Genomic DNA, 27201 nt, shown 5'->3' with positions numbered 1-27201 from the left:
CCAGCCAATATCCCTCTAAATCTTTCCTATCCATGTATTTGTCCAAATGTATTGTAAATGCTGCAATTGTAGTTGCCACTACAACCTCCTCTGGCAGCTCATTCCATAGTAAGAAGTCTGACAACACCAGGTTTAAATCCAACTGATTTATTTGATGAAATAAATCGGTTGGACTTAAACCTGGTGCTGTCAGACTCCTTACTGCGTTTACCGCAGTCCAACACCGGCATCACCACATCACGAGCTCAATCCATATACACACCAACCTGCATGAGAGAGGTGCCCATCAGGTCCCTTTTAAAGCTTTCCCCTCTCAGCTTCACAGTGATCAGCACTGCTGCTTCACAGTGCCAGTGACCCAGGTTCAAACCCAACTTGAGTCACTGTCTGTGCGGAGTCTGCATAGTCTCACGTGTTTGCATGGGTTTCCTCAGGGTGCTCCAGTTTCCTCCCACAGTCCAAAAAACATGCTGGTTAGGTGCACTGGCCATGTTAAATTCTCCCTCAGCGTACCCAAGCAGTGGACAAAGAAGAATGTTATCTAAGACTACAATGGGATTTTGATCAACGGGGCCAGTGAGCTGAGTTATGGCAGATGGAACTGTGGCAACCGGGAGATTTTCACAGCAGTGATAATGTAAGCCTATTTGTGATAATAAAAAAATTAACTTAAACCATGGTTTCTAGTTTTGGACTCCCCTTCCAAGGAGAAAAGACCATAGCTATTTACCTTATCTATAGTGATTTTATAAAGCTCAATAAGGTCACCTCTCATCGTCCCACACTCCATAATGTTCTTGTAAATCTCTTTTGTAGCCTTTCCAGTTTAATAACATCCTTCCTATCGCAGGGCAACCAGAATTATATGCAGTACTCCAAATATGGCCTTGCAAATGTTTTGTGCAAATTGTAAGATAATGTCCCAACTCCTGTACTCAGTGCTCTAACCGAAGACAAGTGTGCCAAATACCTTCTTCACCACTGTCTATCTATGATGCCATTTTCAAGGAACTATGTACCTGTACCCCATGGTGTCTCTGTTCAATAACACTCCCAAGGCCCCTACCATTAACTTGTAAGTCCCACCCTGGTTGCCAAAATGCAACACCTCACATTTATCTGAACTGAACTCCATCTGCCATATTTTGGCTCACTGGCCCAGTTGTCAAGATCCCACTTATAGTCTTAGATATCCTTCTTTACTGTCCCCTACACCACCAATTTTGCTGTCATTTGCATACTTACTAACCATGCCTTCTATATTCTCATCCAAGTCATTTACGTGGTCTAGACTGAAAGAATACAAAAGCACGTGTGATTGATCTTAGGTACTCAGCATCAGTTACACAACAACACGCATCATGTCACAAAGCTCAAAACCCTAAAATCCCTGAACACAAGTCAGAAAATCCCTTCTGCAAATCTACTGTTTCAGAACTGGTTACCCTCACCGATCCCAGAGCAAACTTGGAAGTTTAAATAAATTCAACCAAAAAATGTGCAGAATGGTAAAGTACCAATGTAGCCTTATTCCTTACATGGCAAAGGTCCTCAGTTAAGTATTTAAATTATTAAATTTACACACATTTGTGGCAATAATGTAAAATGGCTTGTAATTTTAATTAAACATTACCCTTTCTTTAATATACCATCCATATATCTCAATTTTTGAATGTGTCTATTTATGTTACTTAATGAGTTAAATGTTTGCAAATCTTGAACCTGATTTCTTAGTCAATAAGTGAATTTTTCAATCCAAGTCTCACTGACATTCAGTCTTTGAGCTGCGAATGTATTCCTCCAATAAAATGCCATTCTTATTAGTACATGTTCATTTAGCTCCCTCACATGGTCTAGGACATAACAACATTCCAATTTTGCAAATAATTACAACATGGAGATTGCAGCAGGTATGGTTTAGTCCAATGCAGATAGCAATTGATAAAAGTAGTAAAAGTACCCCCATCCCCACCTCTCATTCTTCCCAGGCTGCCTTCCAGTTTTACTGGGGGGGGGGGGGTGTTGTTGTTCCCAGAAGATTGATAGTTGAGGAATTCCAGCTTCTTGTAAACTACTTGAGGAGTGTTTCTCTTTACCGCCAACCAAACCTTCAGCTGTTGTCCTTTCGATTCTTCAGCTATTCTTTCAGGAAGACGTGAATCACAGGACAACTCAGATGCATTATCTTTCAACAGCAATAAATAACACTGTAAATATGTAGTGAGCTGTTAAAGTGCAATTTAAATTAGAAATCTCAAAATGCAGATTTCTTTTTACCTCAATGAATTTGGGAGGAATAATTAATACACCCAACTTATACTCACGAGGAAGTAACATTAGTCAATGCCGAATACGTTTCCCTCATCTCCTTACCCAAAAAATAGAGGCTTACAAATCACTGTTCACTACTGTAAAGTTTTAATGAAAATCAAGGTGTTGTTGATCTTGCAATTACAAATGGTGCCTTCATTGAGTTCTTTTAAAATAATTGTTCTCCAGAAGTCACTCCTGTAACTAGTGATAACATTAATTTTATAAATGGAAAAAAATGTTTTACTATAAATAAACTTAGTATCCATATGAAAGGGGAAGTACTCCAGCCTGGAATTTTCCAACATTAGTTTGAACAAAATTACAGCTCTAACTTATTAGCTCATTCACACACTAAATCGCAAGTGTTGTTTTTGCATCAAGATTATTTTAAATACATGGACAAACATCAAGATATTAAACCAGTAAACATACGAATTTGTACGTTTCAAGGGACATCAGCAGCTGCAACAGTTATTAAATCCCATATGCAGCTGCCATGGCCTAAATCAAAGTAAACTGACAAGTCAATAAAGAATGTCATTGAAGTCAGCTCTATACACTACCACACCACTGTCATGATAATAATGGTGCTCAATTTTTGTCCGTCCAAATGGTTTTAATTTTAAGGGGAATGTCTGTTGGTTGGTTTATTTGGTGGGCAGCGCCTGGCTCATGCAGAAGCATGAAAGGTGCACCAAGGGCTGGGACATGTGACAAACATGTGGCTGCCAAAGGCTGGTGGCAGTGGTGGGGCTGTTAATAGAGAACACAAGCAACAGAAGATAAGGGAAAAGAGCAAATTATGATGGAAAATTTCAGCAAGTCTGGCAGCATCTGTAAGGAGAGAAGAGTTGACGTTTCGAATCCAGATGACTCTCTCTCTCTCTTTTGGGGTTAGAAGATAAGGGAAGCCCAAAGTTTCTCTGACTGTAGAGTTTGCATCCATGAAGGATGCAATAGGAATGGGTTGGAGTTAAGGAATAGCATGTGGCAGGCACAACAGCAGGAATGCTTATTTGATACAAATTATTTTAATGTTGTTCTTTCAGTTAAAAATGAAGCTTCACTGGGTTTGAATGAAAAGGTTTAAAGTGTAAGGTGAATTCAAAGAATAGATCAGCATTTATTCTGTGGACAATGATATAGTCTATCCTTTCCAAACTTTCTACAAAGTCTAAATTTAATGGACATGCCACTGCACAAACTTAGACTTAAGGCGGAAGCAATTATGTTGCTATGAAACCTGAATTCTAAACAAAAAGGTTGTAATAGAACACAATTGGTAGTTAAGAAATCATTTTCTGCAGGGATAGGTGTTAAATAATATCAGACAGATTTCAAGGAAATAGTGTTGATCCCTTGAATTTTGAGTCTATGGGATCTATACTGGCCTTTTGAACACAGGAGAAAACAACTGCCCATTAGACTTTTATATCCTGTAACTGTAAACAAGTCACAAGGCCAGGATCTTGATAACACTTGTATTTATGGGCAGCATAGGGGCACAGTGGTTAGCACTGCTGCCTCACAGCATCAGGGGCCCAAGTTCAATTCCTGGCTTAGGTCACTGTCCATGCGAAGTCTCAGTTGACTGCGTGGGTTTCGCCCAGATACTCTAGTTTCCTCCCACAGTCGGAAAGGCATGCACTGGCCATGCTAAATTCTCCCTCAGCACACCTGAACAGGCACCAGAATGTGGCAACGAGGGAATTTTCAAGGTAACTTCATTGCAATGTAATGTAAGCCTACTTGTGACACGAATAAATAAACTTACATTACTGGGCCTGATTTTACACATGGACAACTTTTTGCAGCTTTGTCAGAGTGAGAAGTTTCAACTGCTAAAATTTTTTATGAAAATATAAGTAGAAATCCTATGTTTAAAGAAATACTGTCACAATAAGGGGATTAATCCAGCCATAAATGTTTTGCAGATCTCTGGTTTTTGAATACAATATACATTTTGCCTGAACATTCTCTAACATGAAAGAGTTGCAAAAACAATGAGTTGAGATCCTCCTGAGGCACCTGAATGACTTTCAAAAGTTGCAATTACCAATTATTTCAAGCTTTCAATGCACACATATTGTTTGGGTACAAGCCTCCATTTGACTAAGATGCTGCTGTATCTTTGTTAACAAACCCAAAATTAACATGTTTTACTGTATGTCACCCCAAAAGAAACAACTATAAATCAGTTTATACAATTAAAATGTGACAACGCATACATTAAATAAGAATATCAGAACATGAGAAAGGAGGCTGTGCCATTACATAGTAATTTATTGAATGCCTTTTCTAAATACAAAACATCTACTGCCCCCCACTTGATCTATTTGCATGCTTACAGACTCAAATAAGATTGCCCCCTCACAAAACCATGTTGATTTTGCTTGACGAAATTATAACATTGTGTGTGTCATTCTACTATTTCCTTAATGGATTCCAGCATTTTATCCCAAGACAAGCTAACTGAACTAAAGTTTCCTACCTCCCTCCTTTATAGAATAGAGATGCTGTTACATTTGATTTTCCAATCCACTGGGATTTACTGAATCTTGAAATTTTGGAAGATTACAACCAGTCCAACAATACTATCATTGCAGCCACTTATTTTAAGACTCAAGAATGCAGGCTGTCACATCCAGGGACTTAAGTGTTTAGCCTCATTGGTCGCCCTTGCATTTTTCCTCCAGAGATAGTTTTAAGTTGGCCCCTTTTACCCTTTCATTTTCTACTAATCTTAGGATGCTTAGGATCTATTGGGAATCTTAACAACAGGTTACTTTTCTTTCAATTTGAAATCAATAACTTCATCAGTGACAAGGTGACAAGTCCTTCTCCATCTTTCTTTCCCAATGGAATATATATTTGTTCAGTTATTCATTCTCCTTAAATATCTGTCTCTGCTTATCTGTCTTAAGATTTAATCTATTTTCCTAGTCTACAGTATTCAGCTCTATCTTCAGATATTTAACTGCCTGAATTAAAAGTTTAAAACAACAGTTTCCGACCTATGTTTCTCTCACACAAACAGAATGTGAAATTCTATCATGTTATGATCACTTTTGCCTAAGATACATTAAAGTTTATTATTAGTTCCAAGTAGGCTTACATTAAAACTGCAATAAACTTACTGTGAAAATCCCCTAGCTATGACATGAATTATCCTGTCTCATTACGCATTACCAGGTCCAAAAGCCTGTTCACTTTATGGATTCCAATCAAATTGTTCAAACAAATTTCTCCTCATTGAGCTCTTCTTCAAAGCTACTTTAGCCATTTGTCCAATCTACACGAAGATTAAAATCACCCATAATTATTGCAATATCTTTCTGTCAAGCCCCCATTATTTCTTAATTAACATTCAGTCCTACTGTTAGGGAGCTGATAAAGTACTTCGGCCACTGACTTATTTTCCTTTCTATTTCTTATATCCTCCTAAACAGATTATACATCTTTATCTACCCAACCAAGATCATTTCTCACAATGGACTGATCTCATCTTTTTCTTTTCACTCTATTCTTCCAAAATGCTAAATAGCCTCAGCTATTCAGTGCCCAGCCTTGCTCACTTTACACTTATGTCTCTGTACTGGCCATATCATGCCCATTTATTTCTATTTGTGCTATCAGTTCATCTATCAGGTTACAAACATTGGGTGCATTCAGACAGAATATTTTTTAATTTTTTTACCATTTTCTCTACTCTGCCCTCTGAGCACTTACATTGATATGCTCTGTCCCTTCCTGTCATAACAACTTCTAGTTTTTGTTTTGCATTACTCAACGCTGGCACCACCAGCTATGTTCTTCTCTTCCAACCAGCAGAACTTTGCCAAATTGCACAACACACTGACAATGCAACTAAATTGCACACCATTTCAAAGGCGAAACATACTTTTAATAGATAAAAGAGAAAGGCAGCAATACCATTCCTGCATGCTCACATTTAGGATCCTACATTTTCGAACTGACGTTGTAAAGATTTTGTTTAATAGTACAAACACTTGCACCTAGTTAGCACTTTTAACAATGTATCCCAAGTTGCTTCACAATAGATTTTCACAATAACGTCACTGAAATCTTAATGTAAGTCTACTTGTGACGCTAATAAATAAATATGGTATCATATCAAGCATTGGTTGAAGTACTAACCAAAAGCATAGATTTCAAAGTCTTTTAAAAAATGCTAAGTGGCAGATGAAAAAGAAAAAGGGAGTAATTTTTTATTAATTTGTGGGACATGGGCATTGCTGGCTGACCAGCATTTATTGCTTATCCCTAGTTGCCCGAGGGCAGTTGAGAATCAACCATATTGCTGTAGCTCTGGAGACACATGCAGGCCAGGCAGGTAAGGATGGCAGATTTCCTTCCTTAAAGGACATTAGTGAATGAAATGAGTTTTTCCAACAATCAACAATGGTTTCATGGTTATTGGTAGATTCTTATCTGGATTAAATTCCAGTGATAATATCACTAGGCCATCGCCTCCCCAAATCTTTGAAGGTGCAATTTAAACAATTGAAATCTCTGCCAAAACTGAAGGTATTGGAATTGAGGGAAGAAAGGAGATCGCATGGAGAGCAAAGATGAACACCGGGTGACAATACTCATCGAGATGTGTTGCTGCAAGAGGTTCCAAATGCCTAGTCAGGCAATGGTGCCGAGGTGTTTGTAACCAGTACATCTCAAGTTACATTACTGTTTTACTTAACATACTAATGGTTTTAAACTAACCTTGAATAAATTACTGAACTTAAAATTGGAATACACCAGTGAGCCATTCTTAACCATTCCAAATCTACAAAAAAAGCTACAAGAGGGAATTGATGAAATGGTCAAAGGGCCAAAAAAAGTGGCAAACAGAATTCAATTTTCTGTGATTTTGCGGTCATAAAATTGTACTTTGAACATGGGGAGGTCAGTGGTATGGAAGAGCTGAGGGGCTTGAAGGTTCAGGTTCAAAAATATTTCAGGAAGCATCTGAAGTGGATGAGGCCTTAAAAATAATAATGGAATACTGGGTTTTATTGCACAAGGTATAGAAAATAAAAGTTGAATTGTAATAGAGAGTCTCTATAAAGCTTTCAGTAGAACCAGAATTGGTGTACAATGTGCAATTTTGGTTTCAAGCTACAGAAACAATGCTGATGAAATTGGGTACATGCAGGTTCACTGTGATGAAACAATACAAAGAAAGGTTTGAAAACTGGGGTACTTTCATTATAAGATAGGAGATTACAGGATAATTGGATAGAACTGTTAAAAATTATTGGAACAAATGCAACACAATTGATAGCAAAAGACTATTTTTTCCATGATTGAGTACAAGACTTAGATGCAAGAGTCAAGATTGGAGAGAATTATTTAGCACAGAATATTGCGAAGCTTTGCAATCCACTACTTGAGTTACTGATTGAAGCAAAAACCTTGTCAACATTTAAGAATAAGGTGAAGAGAAAGGGGAACAAGGCAAGCATATTGAAATAGAACATCTGCTCATTTGTAGAATAAACACAAAAACAGATCTTTAAACTATTATTTCACAAGATGTGGGCATCGCTTGTTCTCAAGATGGTGGTGGCGAGCCACTTTAACTGTTGCAACCCTTGTGGTGTAAGTAAACCCACAGTGCTGTTAGGAAGGGAGTTCCAGGATTCGGGTTACTGTGAAAATTAAGTTATAACAACAAGGGAACTCAATCAACAAGTCAAACAAGGTCTCATCTGAGATCAACAGTTGCTCATTCAGGAAAGAGACTAGTCTAACTTTCACAAATGCTGCATTCTAGGCCTTAGCAATAGGATGAAATCAAAGACAAGTTATCATGACAAATACCAAAAAACAAGATATGTTGCCATATTACGCTAATGAAGGAGATGTTGTCTCTTGGATAAGGGCATAAAGCTATGCTGTGGTTGGTGGACTATATATGCAAATGAAGGCTAATAAATTCTATTAGTTGAAAGTAACTGCAAGGCTATTGGTGTTTTAACTAGTACATTCTCTCTCATTGGCAAAAGTGTGTTGAAACTAACACTGTTTGAGCAATTCTTTTAGAACACCATATTAAAATTCACTGTCTGCTCTCCTTGCTAGTAGTTAACAAAAGCTTAAAAGATTGGAGTACTCACTATGCATTCTCTGGTTAATCCTTGACACCGTCTTTGAGATTCCACCAAGATAGCAAACCCCCGAAGTGTCTACACAGGAGAAAAACATGGCGCCTCATTGACCAGCAGCTTGAAGACCGCAGCTGCCCAATTTGGCATCTGAAGCTATTTGACTGGGGGGAGGAAACTTACATGCTGTCCCATGCAACACTACCAAGGTAAGCCATGATAAGTGAAATTCGAGACCCTCCTTTTGGGGTTAGAAGCCCCATCTGAGTATTGCATGGTTTTGGGATTATAGGCTTCATCTGAGGATTGCATGGTTTGTGTTAAGGGCCCAGTCAATCAAGGGAGGTTAGAGTCCTCCTTTGGTAGGGAGGTTCTGTTTGGATATGGCCCATTAAGTACTGACCATGCCTAGGGTTAGAGGACCCATTTGAGTATTGTGCAGGGGGTTAGAAGCCCCATTTGGGTACAGTATGGGGGTTAGAGGCCCTGTTTCAGTATTGCGCAGGGGGTTAGAGGCTTCATTTGAGTACAGTTCAACTGGGAGGGAGGGAGGGAGGGGGGGAGAGAGAGAGAGAGCAGAGTGTTAACGCTATTTCCCTCAGTTTTTTTCATCTCACGCCAGCTGGCAAGGCAAAATCTGACCCTTTATAATTATGGGGAAAACAGTTTACTGCAACTGTTAATCTATTGTACTGTTTGTTAAATATTCTCAAATATTTAACAGATGTTCACATTAACATAAGAACATAAGAAATAGGAGCAGGAGTAGGCCATCTAGCCCTTCGAGCCTGCCCTACCATACAATAAGATCATGGCTGATCTGTCGTGGCTCAGTTCCACATTCCCGCCCTCTCCCCATAACCCTTAATCCCCTCTCTTATCAAAAACCCATCAACCCGCGTCTCAAAAATATTTAGCGAGGTAGCCTCCACCACTTCAACGGGCAGAGAATTCCAGAGATTCACCACCCTTTGAGTGAAGAAGTTCCTCCTCAACTCCGTTCTAAACCGCTCCCCCTTTATCTTGAGGCTGCGCCCCCTAGTCCTATTATCCTTTCTGAGCGGGAAGAGTCTCTCCACCTCTATCCTATCCATCCCATTCATCATCTTATACGTCTCAATGAGATCTCCCCTCATTCTTCTAAACTCTAACTACTTTGTACATCTGTATAATGTAAGTAATATAACATTAGGCATTGTAAATCTTCAGTGAAAGGATTGGGAACCATGTTAAGTGATCAAAAAATATGGACATTAAACTAAACGTGACAAATACACTGATCAATTTAGCCAAATGTCATTATATGTTGCTGCTGGTTGAAATATTGTATAATTTACTATGCAAATATTACTCATGATAGAATTTTGTTTTGTAAAGATACACATTTTAAAGAAAATTATTTTAATCTTGCATATCACAACCCTGTGATAGCATAAAACGTTACTGTTAACTTTCAAGCACACTACGCTTGGTTCTTAAAATGATCAGAAATGAAATAAAGAAAAGCACGTTAATCTTTATGGCATTGTTAGTTTTAGTTGTTTGACTCTTCTGCTGTGTATTACATGGGTCTGTGCTGTTTTAATTTATCACAGTGTGTGTATATTTATTGATCCACTCCAGATTTTATGATAAACTGTATCTGCAATTTCTGTCAGACAACACAGAGACAGCCCTTTTTTGGTTTTTTTGGTCAATCTAACTTTAATGCATTGTTAGAATGATCTCACGACCCACAACCTTGGCGTTATTAGCACCAGTATTGTTCCGGAATTTAAGTGACATTTCCTTCAGAGACCCTTGCCAGTGAAGCTTTTCCTTTTAGACGCCAGTTTGTACTTTCGAGTGGGGGACCTATAACCATTAGAATTTTTCTTTTCAAATAGCAACCTAGGATATCCAAGTGTATCTGACAATTGGGAAAACACTACTATTTGACATTCTTGTGCGTGAACAAATGTTAAAAACTGCTGTTACAGAAATGACCACGCTTTAACAATTGCAGAGTATAAAAATTTGCTGTCATTTGGGATAGGGGATTTGTGATGATCCATCAATTGCTATTTTTACTTAAGACTGGTGCCAACCCTACTGGGACACCACTTTGCTCACTGTTCTCTTTGGCACAGATTTTAATTTTTGTAAAGACATACATTCAGCAATGGAACTTGTGATAGAGAGGTTTAAATCCAATCCCAACTTTATTGTAAATATTTAAAGGGAGAAAATTATCTCCTGTGATAATTGTAAACTGTCTCTTCTTAACATTGATTTATGTTAAACTCATCTACTATTACACATTTGGCATCACTGTAATCAAATCAGGTGATGAAAGGTATGAATCTTTCAAGAGTCTTAAATGTATGCTTTTTACCTATATAAAAACGTATTTTAAGAAAAAGAGAGTTCTTATATCACAACAGAAGAAACATTTCATTAGTTATACAGTAGTTTGAGGCAAGTTCTTTCTTTTCACTCAATGTCCCAAAACCCAAATGAGATCAATGATTGAACCTCAATATTCCGTTAATGACTATCCTGGTGGCAAACTGGGCATTTGTGTTTTTGTCCTGACAATGAATTGGTTTTCGTTATGGGGTGAATTGCTTTCAGTGATAATTGTAACAAGCACAAATTCATTTGTGCATTATTTTAGTGCATTTGTTAAGTCATCTAAAATAATGTGTAATTAAATACAATAAAATAACACAAGGAACTCCATAAAAATGTGATATAATTAAAAAATGACTGTCTGAAATATCTGTATTTCTTTTGGTGTTCATTAGTGAAAGACTTGGGCAATTTTTGTTTTTGTCATTTGCCTAAAACGAGCAATTTTGGATCTGCTGCTCATTTTACACCTCTCTCAGATAGAAAAGTCAGGAGGGAGGTATAACAGGTGAATTGTGATTGCCCTTTTACACTATTGCCATAAATTAATTTTATTGAATCTGGTGATTTGTTTTAGTACTTTGCCACAGTGTTGTTGCTATTGAAATTACGGATGATGCCAAATTGTGTCATATAGATTGAGTTATATTTTCTTATTTAAATGTTAAAATAAGCTACTGTCATTAGCACATTAAGGGTTAACCCTAATTGCCAACTTTATTTTATATTAGAAAGTTTACTTTCTGGCATAGAAATGCGTGAGACATTAAGCACAGATTCCAATGTGACACTTGTGGTGGATTGACCCCAGACCATTCATGATCCACAACAAAACTGTATAGTGTTAATTGGAAGTAAATTCAGCTGCCATGTGCTTATTAGATTATGTCAAAAGTTCAGAGTGGCTTCTTACTGCTTAGCGTCTTGTCACTTCTCACCAGTCATTTTGACCCTCTTGTTTAATGGCACAGATTCTATCAAATGCAAATATAAGTATACATATGGATCCCCAAATATGCTGGAATCAGCCGTTCCATTCAAGACCTCACCCTCCCCATAGCCCCTGACAACATCCTCTGGGACTGATTCAGAGGCCGCTTCATATCTTTGAAGACCACTCTAGCCTCTGCACCTGTAATAGAGCTGCCAGACTGCAATAAGTCCTCTAACCTTTATGTCCACAAGCAAAATGGGTTCTCTCAAGCCATACTCACCCAATCCCACGGAGAGGTCCAGCAACCTGTAGCCTACTATAGCATCCGCCTCAAGCCCATTGTGCAGGAATACCCTCCTACCTCCACTCCATTGCGGCAGCTTACCTTTCCATTACTTCTGCACAGAGCCTGACACTTGGCTATCAGGATGTACTCCTGTTGCTGTACTTTTAAATCGCTCCACTACCCAACATTTCACAGCTGCTAGAGTAACTAGGTATCAAACCACATTCCTGGGTGACCATTGTCCACCATACTTCTCTTAACCTCCAGAACTCTCCTGTCCACAGATAACAACGGTAACCCTCATGATCGTAAAGCAGTCATCCAATTGTCTATCCTATCCCAACCACATCTGCAGGACTACCCATTACATAATTCGGATCTTGTCCTCTTTAGTGAAGGCTCCTCTATCCAAGCACTGAATGGAGATCTTCAGACCGGAAATGCTATTTGTGACCTCCACTCCAGAGACTTCCACCACCTTGTTCTGCGCAAGCTGCTGAAACTGTTTGCCCTTACTCGTGCAATGCTTAATTGCCTCCAGCCAGTTAATATTTACATAGACTCTCATTACGCTTTTTGTGTCGCCTGTGACTTTGGACAGTTCTGGAAACTCCACGACTTCCTTACCTCATCTGGGGTCTAGTCAGGCACAGACAATTCATCACTAATCTCCTTTTGGCTCTCCAACTTTCGTCTTATATCGCTGTTATTAAGTATGCGGTTCACACCAACGGTAACAGCTTTCTTACTCAAGGTGATGATTGGGCAGATATTACGTCATGAACAGCTGCAGCCTATCCATACAGGCAAGTGGTCCTCCTTTGTTATCAGGCTGCCACCCATAACCAGTTATCTTATTTTTCTGGTGTTATTCATTTACAATCTGAAGCTCCCTACTCGGAACGAGATGCATGGTTGCAGGCCAAATGCTTCCAGCATTCTGATGTTCCCCAGATGAGTGTGTTGTGCTTCACTCCTGCCTTGGCTTGCCCGCACATACATGCGTTTACCCATGCGGGCAAGAGGGGGACAATCAGAATGGCACAGGAGGCATGGTTTGCATCGGGATTTTCCACCACGTCAGGAAAACGTGCCACTTAATGTCTGCTTTGTCAACACCATAACCATGGAAAAACACCTCCAGTGAACCCAGCAACAGACCCCTATCATGGAGCCCTTTTGTGCATTTACAAATGGACTTTATACAGATGCCTAAACGTGTGGAATATAGCTATGTGCTTGTGGTAGTGTGTTTAGTGGAGTGATGAGTGGAGGCCTACCCAACTAGGAGAAATGATGCTGTGAATGTGGCTAAACTATTGCTGAGAGAATACACACCTAGATTTGGTATTCTGCAAGTCCTCTCCAGCAAGAACGGTCCTCATTTTACAGGAAAAGCAATTAAGGAACTGTTAAAAGCAATACAGTGCAAACCTCACCTGTCCAGCCCTCATCATCCACAGTCCACTGGAACCGTAGAAAGACGGAACGGAACAGAAATAAGCTAACTAAACTGTGTGAAGAAACCGGGCTGAAGTGGCCTGAGGCATTACCTTTGGCCTGGATGGCCATGCAGTCTCATCCCAATTGTACCACCTCTGTTACCACTTATGAGAAAGTAATGGGATGTCCCATATGCTTACTTGTCTCCCCACCCCTTAACATTAAGCAGATGGACATCCACTCCATGCATGAAGGAACGTTGGATTATTGCATAGCATTAACTCTCAAAAGTTTGCATTCTCAGGTCACTGAGGCACAGAAGAGAGCTATCACTGAAGGATATCACACGTGCTAACCGGGAGACTTAGTCCTCGTGAAGGCCTTCCAGAGAAAGTGCTGTCTGGAACCTCATTGGGAAGTTCCTTACAAAGTCCTACTGACCACTCACACGGCCGTGAAGGTGAAAGAGAAACCTCTGTGGATTCATGCTACACATGTCAAGTGAGCACCACCCTTGGAAGAAGGAACTTAAACAAGGACTTGATATTGTTCGAAATGTGGACTCTTTTATTGTTATTGGTTATACCACCCTTTGCAGAGACATGGATTAACAATACTGCAGTATGAAGGTTGCAGGCTGCCGCTTCACAAGGCAGCCAGACTCAATGTTGGATCTGTACTCACCTCCCTGTTACACCCTCATCAGAGAAGCATTTTTTGGCCTTCCCATCAGACCTTGCGTGGTCCGCAGAATGCATGATGATCCTCATCCAGCATGCGCCAACTTGGAGGCAACAGCCCATTCGTGACCCTTAATGCACAACTGTGTGTTAGGAAGAATTATATCCATATTTACACTCGGGTGGGTGATTGAGCTTGTATACCTACCTTGCTGATTATGACTACTGGGAAGCCTGATTTCACTTCCACAATCTGTGTGGTCCCATGACATCCTTTTGGGATTGCATGAATAACAATCCCTTATGCCTCTCGCAGGCCCCCACTTCAGGAGGTTAAACTCACCTGCACCAAGGGTGGGTGTGATTGCCAGTGATCATACAACCTCACCCTTAATGGTTTTACTAGCGGCGCAAGGGGTTGTCGGCTGTCAATGAGATATGCTGTTTCTACGTCAATCAGGAATTTGGGATTGAGACCGACATACATACCATTCAGGAGCAGGTGCTTTTGACTGGTGGTTGGCTCCCTAACATTGATGGATGGTTTGGAGATTTCTTTTAAGAATCTTTCCAAATTCCTTACTGTGGGCCTTGCCTTGCTCATTTGTCCTGTATGTAGTAATCCATCTTTTTTCCTGCCGTATCCATTCGATTTGCTGCCCTCGCGGTTCTATCCACAGTCCAGCTCCCCATCTCCTCCCGGCCTACCAATCAGCAGAGGAAGAATTTAGAAACTAATACGCTTAAAGTCTGTGAAGGTCCCATCAGATCATCCTTAAAAGGATAAAAAGGGGGGAAATGTAGAAGTTAATTTACGAGGGAACTCAATAAGTCAAACAAGCTCTCATTTGATGTCAGCAGCTGCACATTCTGGAAAGAGACTAATCTAACCTTGTGTCAGTTTCATAAACACTACATTTCAGGGCTTGGCCATAGGATGAAAACAAAGACAAGTTTCTGTGACAAATATCAAAAAACAAGCTAAGTTGACATATTACACTAATGAAGGAAACCGTTTTCTGCTAGACAAGGGCAAAAACTTATGCTACAGTTGGTGGACTATGTATGCAAATGAAGAATTATAAATTTTACTGGTTGAAAGACACAACAAATTGTCAGGCTATTGGTGTTTAAACTGGCATGTTTTCTCTTATTGGCTAAAATGTGCTATAACCAACACCGTTTGCAGAACTCTTGTTAGAACGCCATAGTGAAATTCACTGTGTCTGTTCTCCTTGCTAGCAGGTAATAAAAGCTTAAAAGTTTAAGTACTCACTATACATACTCTTGTTAATCCTCAACATTACTTGCAATTGCTGGTGTTCCCTTGCACATGCTGCCCCTGTCCTTCTAGGTAGTAGAGATGACAGGTTATGAAGGAGTTGTCAAAGAAGCCTTCAGAAGTTGCTACAATGATTCTTGTAGATGGTATACATTGCTGCCACTATGTATCAGTGATGGGAGGGAATGAATGTTTAAGGTAGTGGATGAGTCACCAATCAAGTAGCTGTCTCACCCTGGTGTCAAATTTGAGTGTTTCTGGAGTTGTACTCATTCAGGCAAACGCACAGCATCCCATCACACTGCTGACTTGTGCCTTGTAGATGATAGACAGGCTTTGAGCAGTCAGGTGGTGAGTTACTCTCTACAGAATTCGCAGTCTCTGACCTGCTCTTGCAGCTACACTTCATATAGCTGGTCCAATTCAGTTTCTAGTCATGATGTTGACAGTGGGTCATTCAGCAATAACGATGCCACTAAAAGTCAAGGAGAAATCATTAGATTCTCTCTTGGCCTGGTTTCCATGTTGACGTTTGTGTATTCTCTCCTATATCATTACTGGCTATTAATCCTAAAGTTTTAAATGTTCTCTACAAAGTAGTTGTAGAAGTTACCAAAAGGAATAGCGTAGAAATTAGGCATTTTCTGGTGAATAATTAAAATCTTGGTGACCAAAAATAATAAACGTAAGTGCAAAATTGAAAATAGATGTTGGAAATCAAATTAAAACATTAAAAAGTGCACAGTTGTTTGATTCACGAAAAGCTTATTCTTTCACAACCTCGGTGTTGTTTGGTACTTTATAGCCAAATTAAGTGCTATTGTACTGCAGGAATGATCAGAACTGATTCAATACTGTCTAACATTTTAGGTATCTGATGAAGGTTCAAAGTTAAAATGTTATGTAGCACTGACTCAGGTGGTAGAGCACTATGCATCTTTGATTTTTACCTCATGACAATTTTGACCTTTGAGAGAGATTACAAATGTCTCAGATAGACAGAATAAGCACACTGTAGATATAACTAGTGAATTCTAGCAATTTTCCATATACCTGCCTGTATATTGTCCAGAGTTTGTAGTACATACAACTCTGATGCTGTTAGCACTCACTATCATTAAGTAAATCAGAAAGCAACTTCCAGTGTTTGCATACGTGCAGTTAAGTGTGAAACACATGAAGAGCAGGCTATTGCAGCAGTTAATTACTGGGAAGATAGGGTTTTATCCATTCAAGTGCAAGTTTTTTTTTAAAAAATGGTATAGTAAGTCTTAATTACTGCCGAACAATCACCCTGGCTCTAGGAATATACAAGTACTTGAAAAATTACTTTTACAAGTTGAGTCTCATTCCTTCAAAATGTAATTACTGTGGGAGGCTTTAAGAAGTTTTTGAACTTTCTTAATCTATTCTCACAATCCATTTTTCTTTCCCTTTATTTTCCTTTCGGTACATTGGTTGACATATTCTAAATTGTACTTCCTAGTTCAGTCTCTGCATGTCTCAAGAAAGGCTTCTTCGGTCTGATTACTTGAAAAGACACACTGTACTTACCCAGATTCCCTGTCAAGACTTCCACACTGTATCAGACTCTCACTGACTAAGTTGCTGCTCAAAAAAAAACACAAAATATCTGTGGATATGCATAAGCTTTATGAACGGTAGGCACCTTTTGCTCATCAGGCACTGTTTGTCACTGACCACAAAATACAAGCCACTGCCTCAAATTACATAAAGTCATACAGATAAAAATCACAAACACATGATGCAGTCAAACTTTTTAAATTTGCACTGAAACCTACTACTGCATATCATAACTGCAAAACTTAAAAGTTTCTGTTAATTCAATATACAATTGACAAGTCTGTCATTGGGCCCCACTTGCAAAGTCTGCTGCGCTTATGTACAAGTTGACAAAGCCAAACCCAGGTATCTCCAAGTGCAATAGTATCAATGCATTAAACAGCTAGAATTTAACCAATCGAATGCAATCCACCAATGCTGGTAAGCTTCCCACTGCTTTTTCAGTGAGGATCACCCTCCCAACGGGAAAGCATTAATGGAGTTGTTCCATGCTCCTACATTAGCGAAACTATCGGATTAGTAAATCAAAATTTCTGTCAATCTGCCTGGCATGAATTTGTTTGGCTCAAATATTGGTATATCTAATCTGCAACATGGTGTTGGCCCAGTTGTGAACTTTAAGGACAGGACAGAATCAGAGAATAGAACCCCTACAATAGAGAAGGAGGGCATTCTGCCCATCGAGTCTACGCCGATAATAATCCCACTCCATCCCCATAACTCCATTTATCTACCCTGCTAATTCCCCGAGAACTAGGATCAATTTAGTATAGCCAATCAACTTAACCCGCACATCTTTGGACTGTGGGAGGAAACTGGAGCACCCGGAGGAAACCCATGCAGACACAGGGAGAATGTGCAAACCCCACACAGTCAGTGACCGAAGCTGGGAATCAAACCTGGGTCCCTGGTGCTGTGAGTCAGCTGTAGTAACCATTGTGCCACCATGCTGCCCGTGAATGCTCTGGTGTACCTGATCAGGCGCCCGCCAAGGTGTGGTAACTAAGGGATTTTCATAGTAACTTCATTGCAATGATAACGTAAGCCCAACTGAAGATATAATCTTAAAACAAAATCTTTCCATCTGGCTAACAGCCTCAGAAACACATTAAACCCCAGAAATAAAGAGGAAAAAATAACATTTATGTAATGATTTTCACAACTTTGGAAAACCTCAGTGCTTTCCAGTCAATGAAGTAATTTTGGACTATAGTCAATTTTGCACACAATAAGTTCTCATAAGCAGCAATATGATAGTAACCAGGTTATCAGCGTGCGACATTTTCCTGGACTGTATTTATCCCTCAGTCATTAGAGAGAACTCCCCAGCATGCCTTAGTGACTACTGTCCAGTGGCTCTGACATCCATCATTATGGAGTGCTTTGAAAGGTTAGTCAAGCACAAATCAATTCCAGCCTCCCAGATTGCCTGGATCCACTACAATTCGCCTACCACCACAACAGATCCACAGCAGACACCATCTCCCTGTTCCTGCCCTCAAACGTGGAATACCTAGATATCAAAAACAACTATGTCAGACTCCTATACATTGACTACAGCTCAGCCTTCATCATCACTGATCCTACAAAATTCATCTCCAAATTCCATGGCCTGGGCCTCAGCTCCACCTTGTGTGACTAGATCCTGAACTTCCAAACACTCAGACCACAATAAGCAAGGATGGGGAACAACATCTCCTCCACAATCATTCTCAACACCAGCGACCCACAAGGCCATGTTCTCAGCCCCCTGCTGTACTCCTTATACACGTGACTGTGTGGTCAAATTCACCACCAACACGATTTTCCACTTTGCTGACGACACCACCACAGTGGGTCGAATCTCAAACAATGATAAAATAGAGAATCTGGTGAACTAGTGCGATGACAATAATCTCTCCCGTAATGTCAACAAAACGAAGGAAATTGTCACTGACTTCAGGAAGTGTAGTGGAGAACATGCTCCTGTTTACAGCAACAGGGACAGAGTAGAAATGGTCAAAAGCTTCAAGTTTTTAGGTATCCAGATCACCAACTTGTCCGGGTCCCCCTGTGTCGACTCTATAGTTAAGAAAGCATACCAACACCTCTACTTTCTCAAAAGACTACGGAAATTTGTCACATCAGTTACGACTCTCACCAATGTTTACAGGTACACCATAGAAAGTATTATTTCTGATTGTATCATAGCTTGGTATGGCTCCTGCTCTGCCCAAGACCACAAGAAATTACAAAAGATCATGAACGTAGCCCAATCCATCACACAAACCAGCCTCCCATCCATTGATTCTCTCTACACTTCCCACTGCCTTGGCAAAGCAGCCAGCATATTTAAGGGCCCCATGTACCCAAGACATTCTCTTCCACCTTCTTCCATTAGGAAAAAGATACAAAAGTCTGAGGTCACGTACCAACCAACTCAAAAACAGCTTCTTCCCTGCTGCCATCAGACTTTTGAATGGACCTACCTCGCACTAAGTTGGTCTTTCTCTGCATCCTAGCAATGACTACAATTCTACATTTGGAACTTTTTCATTTCCTCCTCTATGAACGGTACAACTTGCAAGAAACAATATTTTTCCTGGTACACTAATATATGCGACAATAAATCAAATCAAAAATCAGCTCATCTTCAAAATAGTACCATGGCAATTTTATGTACATCTCAGAGGGCCGATGTTTAACAGTTTAATATCTCATCCAAAAGATGGCACTTCCCACACGGCTGTTCTCCCTTGATACAACACTGGAGAGTCAGCCTAGATCAGCAAATGGTCATTGGACAACTAACAAGACAGATTTGAGCTTTACTGTTGGGAAATAGGTATTGTGACACAAAGACATCATGCTAACACATTGTCATAAAATGAGAAGGTGCATAATCGCAACTAACCTGAAATGGATATACACCATCTCTCAATGAATGACTGTTTCAGCAAATTAATTGCACAATACTTCAACAGAAGATCGCAACTAATATTCACACTGTGCCTCGGTTGCAATCCTGATCCACGTTATGAAACTGGCTCAACAAAATTAGAATAAGATTGAACTTGGTTTGTTTCAATATGCTTAATTTAGTAAGATGGACCTTTTCTCTTTCTAATACATAAAAGTATAATTACAGTTACAGTGAGTCAAATTTGCAGTCACAATAGATTCTGGAACACTGGGGTTCCCTCAAGACATTCAAAACTCAACTGTCAAAGTTAGACGTTTCTATGTTTACACTGACTGATGCATTCGTGAAGACATGCATAAAGTATTATGTCTATCAACTGTACTGCAAGCAACAATTAGTGGTTGTTAAAAAACTGATGTAATTTGCTGCAAAACTGAAGACAATGTAAAACTTTACTAAGCAATGTAATATATTCTATTTACATAATTGCTCATTTCCCACTAAAGTTGCATATTCTGTCTTTCCATATCTTACATCCTTAGTTTAGTAATTAGTAAAATGGAAACTTGTATCACTTGTTTTCTTTTATCACATGAATATCCTTGATCCAAATTGAAACCTATGACCTTCTGTGCCAGTGACCTATATCTGCGTCAGTGGATTTGTATCTCCAAAAACGTACAAGCGAGTTCTCAGCCGCATCAACTGTCACAATTTTATTTTACTGTGCCTAACTGATTTATTGGACACGAACAAAATTTATTTTTCATCAGTATTTGCCGAGAAGCAATCATGATGCTAATTCGATCCCACCCCAACGCTGGAAAGCAAAATAACTGCTGCACTAAAAAATAACTTTTAGGGGAGTGAAACATGTTACTGTGTTGCATAATTTATTACAAAAGGATATGTATACTGGTGCTCATGCAACCTAAAATACAGTACTAAATGTGATCTATTAAAAAAGTCTCCGATAAGCGTCCCCTTTAAACTGGACCAATTAACGACAAAGCGCTTTCCCAGTGCCAACTCCAATGTTACCTGACGCAGTGATACTGGAGTCTGGTAGTGTGGTCCGCGCGCTTATAATTTCACTTCCGCGTCTGCGATTCTCACAAACCGACATCAGGTGCTCACATTTTAGGCCGCGGGCAGAACCTTATCGAATAATCGGCCCACCCTTCATGTACGCAGAAATGCAATTCGTAAACTCAAATCAAAGCCACAAAAAAAATTTCAAGTTTCCCAACCTCAGTGTCCTGCAGGTGACCAGGTTAGGCTGTGCCGCCGTCAAAACTTTCAACCTCGAATACTTTTAAAAGTTCATTACAATTATGAAGCAAAATAAAACTCAAATTTCGAACACAATTTTAAGATGTAAAAACTAGAGGGTTGCAAAGGCTGTAAATGACTGTGTGTGGTGTGTGAATGAGGAATTGGGGTTACCGGGGACGCGCTCTCTTACCAGGTTAAATATGGTTTCCACAATGTCTCGATTGGTCACTTCACCGGCTTGTAAAAGACTTTGCAATACGGCGAATTTCATCCGGATCCCTCGAATAGGTACAGGCGGGTTGAGGCCCAGGGAAACGGCTGCATCACCAGCCGGCGGGGTTTTGGTGGTGGAAGGGAGAGAAACATGACCCTTGTCCACCGCCTGCTCCCCTGATGCCGGCGTTGGCTGACCTCCCCCGGAGTCCTCTTTGGACATGGTGATTTTCCCCACGGGAGAGAGAAGATGCTGGAAAACCGCCACCGGCAAGAGAACTTTAACAAGAATCCAGGATAGGGTCAGGTGGCTACTCTGAGCCTTCCCCGGGCTGGAAAGAGAAACGCTTGCTGCTCTGTATCTCTCCCTGGCCCTCCTCCTCCCTCTACCAAATTCACAGCTCGGGTAGTGTCGCGCTCAGCTTTTGTTAAATAAACGGTCAGTGTCTCAGGGACTAACGGCTGGATTCTTTTCCTCGTTCGTCTCAACCTCGCGCCGCCATGACAGCGTCAAAGCAACGAGCTTCCGACTGTACGCGCCAGCCGGGGCAGCTCGCGGGCGGGAGGGAGGGCCACTGCGCATGCGTGCCGTCCAGGGATTGGCCCGCTAGTAGCCCAGGTGTGGCAACAGGTAAAATGAAGGTGTGTGCTTGTGGTTGGGGACGGGAGTCCAAAGATCGCAAGGACGAAGGAAATCTGAGAGGAGAGTTTAGGCAGGGGAATGGGGAAAGGCAAAGGGAGGGAGAAGGAGGCGGTCTGCAAGCTCGCTGTGAATCAATGGCAGCGCCATCTGCTGCGTGGGCAGACTCGCACAACCTTGACGTTCTCCCACCTTGCGAATTTAAGTGGACGTTTTGTTTAGAAGATCGGAATTAAGTAAACATAGTCTTTTTAAGAAGGGGCTAATTCAACTCTTAGAAGTGGTAAATTAAAACAGGTGACGTCTCCATTACAGGTTAGGTCTGTCGGCATCGGTGGAAGAGGAAAGTGTATTTCAAATGTGGATCGTTCGTCAGAGGCTGTAGGGCGAAAATAGGACAAGTGATTGAGGGGCAGTGAGCTGGATCATTGGGACTTTTTCTGGGGAAAGGTGGGATATGTACATACGGGACGGTCTGCACCTAAACCACATTCGGGCCGACACCTTTGTGGGCAGATTTGCAAGTGCTGTAGGGAGGAGTTTAAACTAGTTTGGCAGGGAAAGGGGCAGAGAATATTGGTAAAACAGAGACACATCATGCCATAGTAAAGGAAGCAAGTCAGAGTGAGTTCAGCTATGTTGAATGTCAAGGGAATAAGGCAAGTCTTAATGTCAGGAATGCAATAGGTAGGACTGACGAGTTAAAGACGTGGATTGACACATGGAAGTGCGATAGTGTGGCCAGCAGAGATATGGTTGAGGGAAGGGTGGGACTGGCAACTCAACGTTCTGGGGTATAAGATCTTTAGGCAAAAGAGGAGGGTGCAATAAAGGGAGACTATTAATTAAGGGTCAATTACTGCAATAAGGAGAGCTGATATCTTGATGAAGTGTTGTGGTAAGAACTTAGGAACATAAAGGGAGGCAGCCACATTCATAGAAGTGCATTACAGGCCCCAAAGAATGAGTGGGAAATATGGAGCAAATATTTTGACAGTGCATAGAGGTGTTTAAGAGTAATAACCGGGTAATGATTTCAACTTTCCCAACATAAGTTGGGATATTCATAGTGTTAAGGGTTTAGAGGGGGTGGATTTCTTGAAATGTATGCAGGGCAGTTTTTTATATAATATGTAGAAGGCCCAACAATGAATGCTTGTTCTGGGAAATGATGCCAGATAAGTGTTCAATGTGGCAATGGGGGAGCATTTAAGTAATTCTGACTAAAACACAGTATAACATTTGTTATAGACAAGGAAAAAGCTGGCTCGCAAAATGCGGCTTTGGATTGAGGGAATGCAGATTTTATTAAAATAAATGATCTGGCCAACATTGACTGGGAACAGCTCCATTTTTTAAAGTTTATTTTAGCGTCACAAGTAGGCTTATAGTAACATTGCAGTGATCCTAGTCACCACATTCCGGCACCTGATCAGGTACACTGAGGGAGAATTTAGCATGGCCAATGCATCTACCAGCGTGTCTTTCAGACTGTGGGAGGGCACTGATGCACCTGGAGGAAACTCACGCAGACACAAGCAGAACATGTAGAGTCCACATAGATAGTGACCCAAGCCAGGAATCAAAAGTGTCAAGGGGTCATCTGGAGTTGAAACATCAGTCCTTTTCTCCCCTTACAGATATTACCAGACCAGCTAAGATTTCCCAGCAGTTTTTCTTTTGGAATTGAACCAGATCCCTGGCAATGTGAGGCAGCAGTACTAACCCCTGTGCCACTGTGCAGCCCTTGTGGGTAAGTCTGCAGCAAAGCAGTGGGGGACAGTCAAAAAGTAACTGGGAAGAGTACAGATCCAACATATACCCTTTGGGGAAAATGTAGGAACAGTAAGTTCAGGAAACCCTTGATGTCTAGGACATTTCAGGACTGGATGAGGAAGAAGAAAAAGACTTGTAGCAGCTGCAGCCCTGAAGGAATGTAGGAAGTGCAAGAGGGAACTTAAGAAAGCAATTAGAAAAGCAAAAAGGAACATGAAAAGGGATTTACAAACAGGATTAGGGAGAACTCTAAGGCTTTTTTTTGAAGTACATTAAAGGGAAATTAACCGGGGAAAGACTAGGGCCCATTAGAGAACAAAAGGGCACGCTGCGAATGAAGCTGCAGAACATTAAAAGAATGTTAAATGAATACGCCTCATTGGTCTTCACTCAGAAGAAGAACATCAGTACAGAATTCAAGAAAGGAACTATGAGGACCTTGAACAGCTTGACATAGAAAGTGAGGATATATTGGAAGCTTTGACGGGCTTAAAAATGGACAAATCCCCAGGCCCAGATGAATTGCATCACAGGCTATAGGAAATTGCAGGTGCTGTGACGCAAGTTTTTAATTCCTTGTTGGCCATGGGGAAGTGCTAGAGGATGGCTAATGTGGTTCCACTTTTTAAGAAGGGTGGTAAAGATGAAGCAGGGAATTATAGACCAGTCAGTCTCAGGTCAGTGGTAGAGAAACTAGTGGAGAAAATTCTGAAGGAGAGAACTAACATCCACTTGGAAAGTTATGTGTTTATTAGAGATACAGTAAGAAGTCTCACAACACCAGGTTAAAACCCAACAGGTTTATTTGGTAGCAAAAGCCACTAGCTTTCGGAGCTGTGCATCTCCACATCTTTATTAGAGATAGTTAGCATGGCTTTGTCAGAGGAAAGTCATGCCTAACAAACTTGTTAGAATTTTCCAAAAATGTGATCATGTGTGGATGAGGGAAGTTCAGTTGATGTAGTTTATATGGATTTTAGCAAAGCTTTTGATAACGTTACGTATGGGAGACTAAGAGACTGCCCTTTCTGTGGCCTCGTGGAGTCCGTGGACCATGTCTACGTTTCATGTTATAGATTGCACACCCTTTTTGGTTTTCTCAAACACCTTTTACTGATGTTGTGTTTGCACTTCAGTCCCACATTCTTGATCTATGGACACCTGGTGCGGAGAGGGGACGGTTGCAGACCTCCTCATGAATCTGCTCCTGGGCCTGGCGAGACATGCCATCAATAAGTCCAGGCAGCAGGTGATCGACAGGGTCGTCCATCCCGACTGTTCCTCTACCGCGGGTATATTTGTGGCCAGGTGTCCCAGGAGAGGAAGCATGAGGTGTCCGCGGGCGCAATTGATGCCTTCCGTGCCCACTGGGCACCGCATGGGCTGGGGTGCGTTATAGATCCCGACAATCACACTTTGATTTGATGTGTCTTAAGTTTCCTTTGTACTTTTTGTTTGGGCTGTTCCCCTTCCTTTTGGGGAACTGCCCCTTTTACTTTGTCCTAATTTAGTTTGAGTTTGTCTATTTGGTTTGACCTTAAAAGAGGTAGAAGTAAGTTTAGAGTTTAGAAGTAAGAGATTAAGAAGTTTAAAACACATGGAATTCAGAGAAACATAGCACGATGGATCAGAAACTGACCTAGTATTGGACACGAAGAGTAGTGGTGGAAGACTGTTCAAGTGACTGGAGGCCAGTGTCCAGTAGTGTACCGCAAGGATCAATACTAAGACCCTTATTGTTTGTTATATACATAAATGATATAGATGAAAATGTTGGGGGAAGATTCAGCAAATTTGCAGACAACTCCAAGATTGGTAGAGTGGTTAATAGTGAAGAAGATTGTTGATGGTGCAGGCTCGATGGGCCAAATGGCCTCCTATTGTACTTTAGGGATTCTATTCTGTTCTACTCTACATCAGAGATGACCAATTTGGATTCCTTGGAGGAAGAGGGATGCAAAAATCAATTAGTAATATAAGATTAATGAGTGAATGCAGTTTAGAGTTGGCTCAGCAAATATATGTTTTGTAGACTTTGAATAAGCATTCAATTTGGTTGATTGGATTAAGCTCTTGACAGTGCTTAAAAACATTGGAATAGACTGGAGAGATAACAGCACAGAAATCTGTCCATGGGACAAACAGCAACAATGAGAATAGCCAATGGGGAGTCAGAACCATGTGTAATTGGGAGAAAAAGTTGACAAGGTTGTTTATCACTAGTCCTCTTCATTGTCTATGAAGAAGTAAATATTAAAGAAGCATTTGAAGACACAGAATATTGCAATAAGGTTGGGAGTGGCAAATGATAACATCAGTTAGATTTGCAGATGGCAAAGCATTTGTAACATAATCATAAAATCCCTACAGTGCAGAAGGAGGCCATCTAGTCCATTGAGTCTGCACTGATCACAATCCCACCTAAGCCATGTTCTTATAACCCCCCAACCACCCCCCCCCCAATATTTACCCTGCTAATTCCCCTGACACTAGGGTATCCCCTAGTGTCTCCTTAGCATGGCCAATCAACCTAACCTGCACATCTTTGGACTGTGGGAGGAAAGTGCAGCACCTGGATGAAACCATGCAGACACAGGGAGAATGTGCAAACTCCACACAGACAGTGACCCAAGGCCAGAATTGAACCTGGGTTACTGGCCTAGAAGCAGCACTGCTAACAGATCGATTACAAGGTAGGTTACAAGAACTATTAAATAGACTAATGACAGCATGAGTTTTGGAATGGAAGTGATCATTGACGAAACAAAAACAATGCATATCTCAAAATCACCAAGAAATATTCATATCTTCATAGCAGGAAAATAACTAGGCCAGATGCAAGCATTCAAATGTTTCGAAAGCATATTATCTGCAGATGGAAATTGCAGCAAAGAAATAAGAATAAAGATAGCAATAGGAAATGCTGTATTTAGTAAGAAGACAGTTGCTAGCTGGAAAGCTGACTAACTCAAAGAGTGACTTATAAAGTAATGCAGTTTTCTATGGAAAAAAGAAACTGACCTGCGATATAGCTTTGAAATGTAGGTTTGGAGGTGAATGTAAAGTATCAGCTGAATACAAAAAGTATTGGAAAATGAACAAATAAAGAAATTTGCTGAGCATATTAAAAAAAGAGAGACGGGACACATTTTCAGAGGAAATGGACTAGTAATATGTTATACAGAAAAATTCTCAAGGAAGAAGAGGACAAGGATGTCCTCTTGTCCTCTTCTGTATGGCTTGAAAATGGAAGGAAGTTAATAGCAAATTAAAAGTCTGGCACAGAACAGAAAGACATGGAGAAAACTATGAGTCAAAGATCTGCCTTCAAGTAGAGCACACATCATGATGATGGTG

General features: G+C 40.6%; 1 protein-coding gene across 1 annotated transcript in view; it reads right to left on the bottom strand.

The window, feature by feature from the left end:
* lrba (LPS-responsive vesicle trafficking, beach and anchor containing) overlaps positions 1-21671 on the bottom strand; it is an 888619-nt gene extending 866948 nt beyond the window's left edge. The window contains exon 1 of the mRNA XM_080192970.1: positions 21406-21671. Within this exon, the coding sequence (XP_080049096.1) occupies positions 21406-21651 (246 nt within the window). The 5' untranslated portion in view covers positions 21652-21671. The remainder of the gene's footprint in view (positions 1-21405) is intronic.
* Between the last annotated feature and the right edge of the window lie 5530 nt (positions 21672-27201).

Source organism: Carcharhinus amblyrhynchos, chromosome 1 (assembly GCF_965287045.1).
Source record: "Carcharhinus amblyrhynchos chromosome 1, sCarAmb.v2.hapA, whole genome shotgun sequence".
NCBI classification, from domain to species: Eukaryota; Metazoa; Chordata; class Chondrichthyes; order Carcharhiniformes; family Carcharhinidae; genus Carcharhinus; species Carcharhinus amblyrhynchos.
Note: the sequence above shows the minus strand (reverse complement) of the source record. Positions and strands in the feature narration are given on the sequence as shown.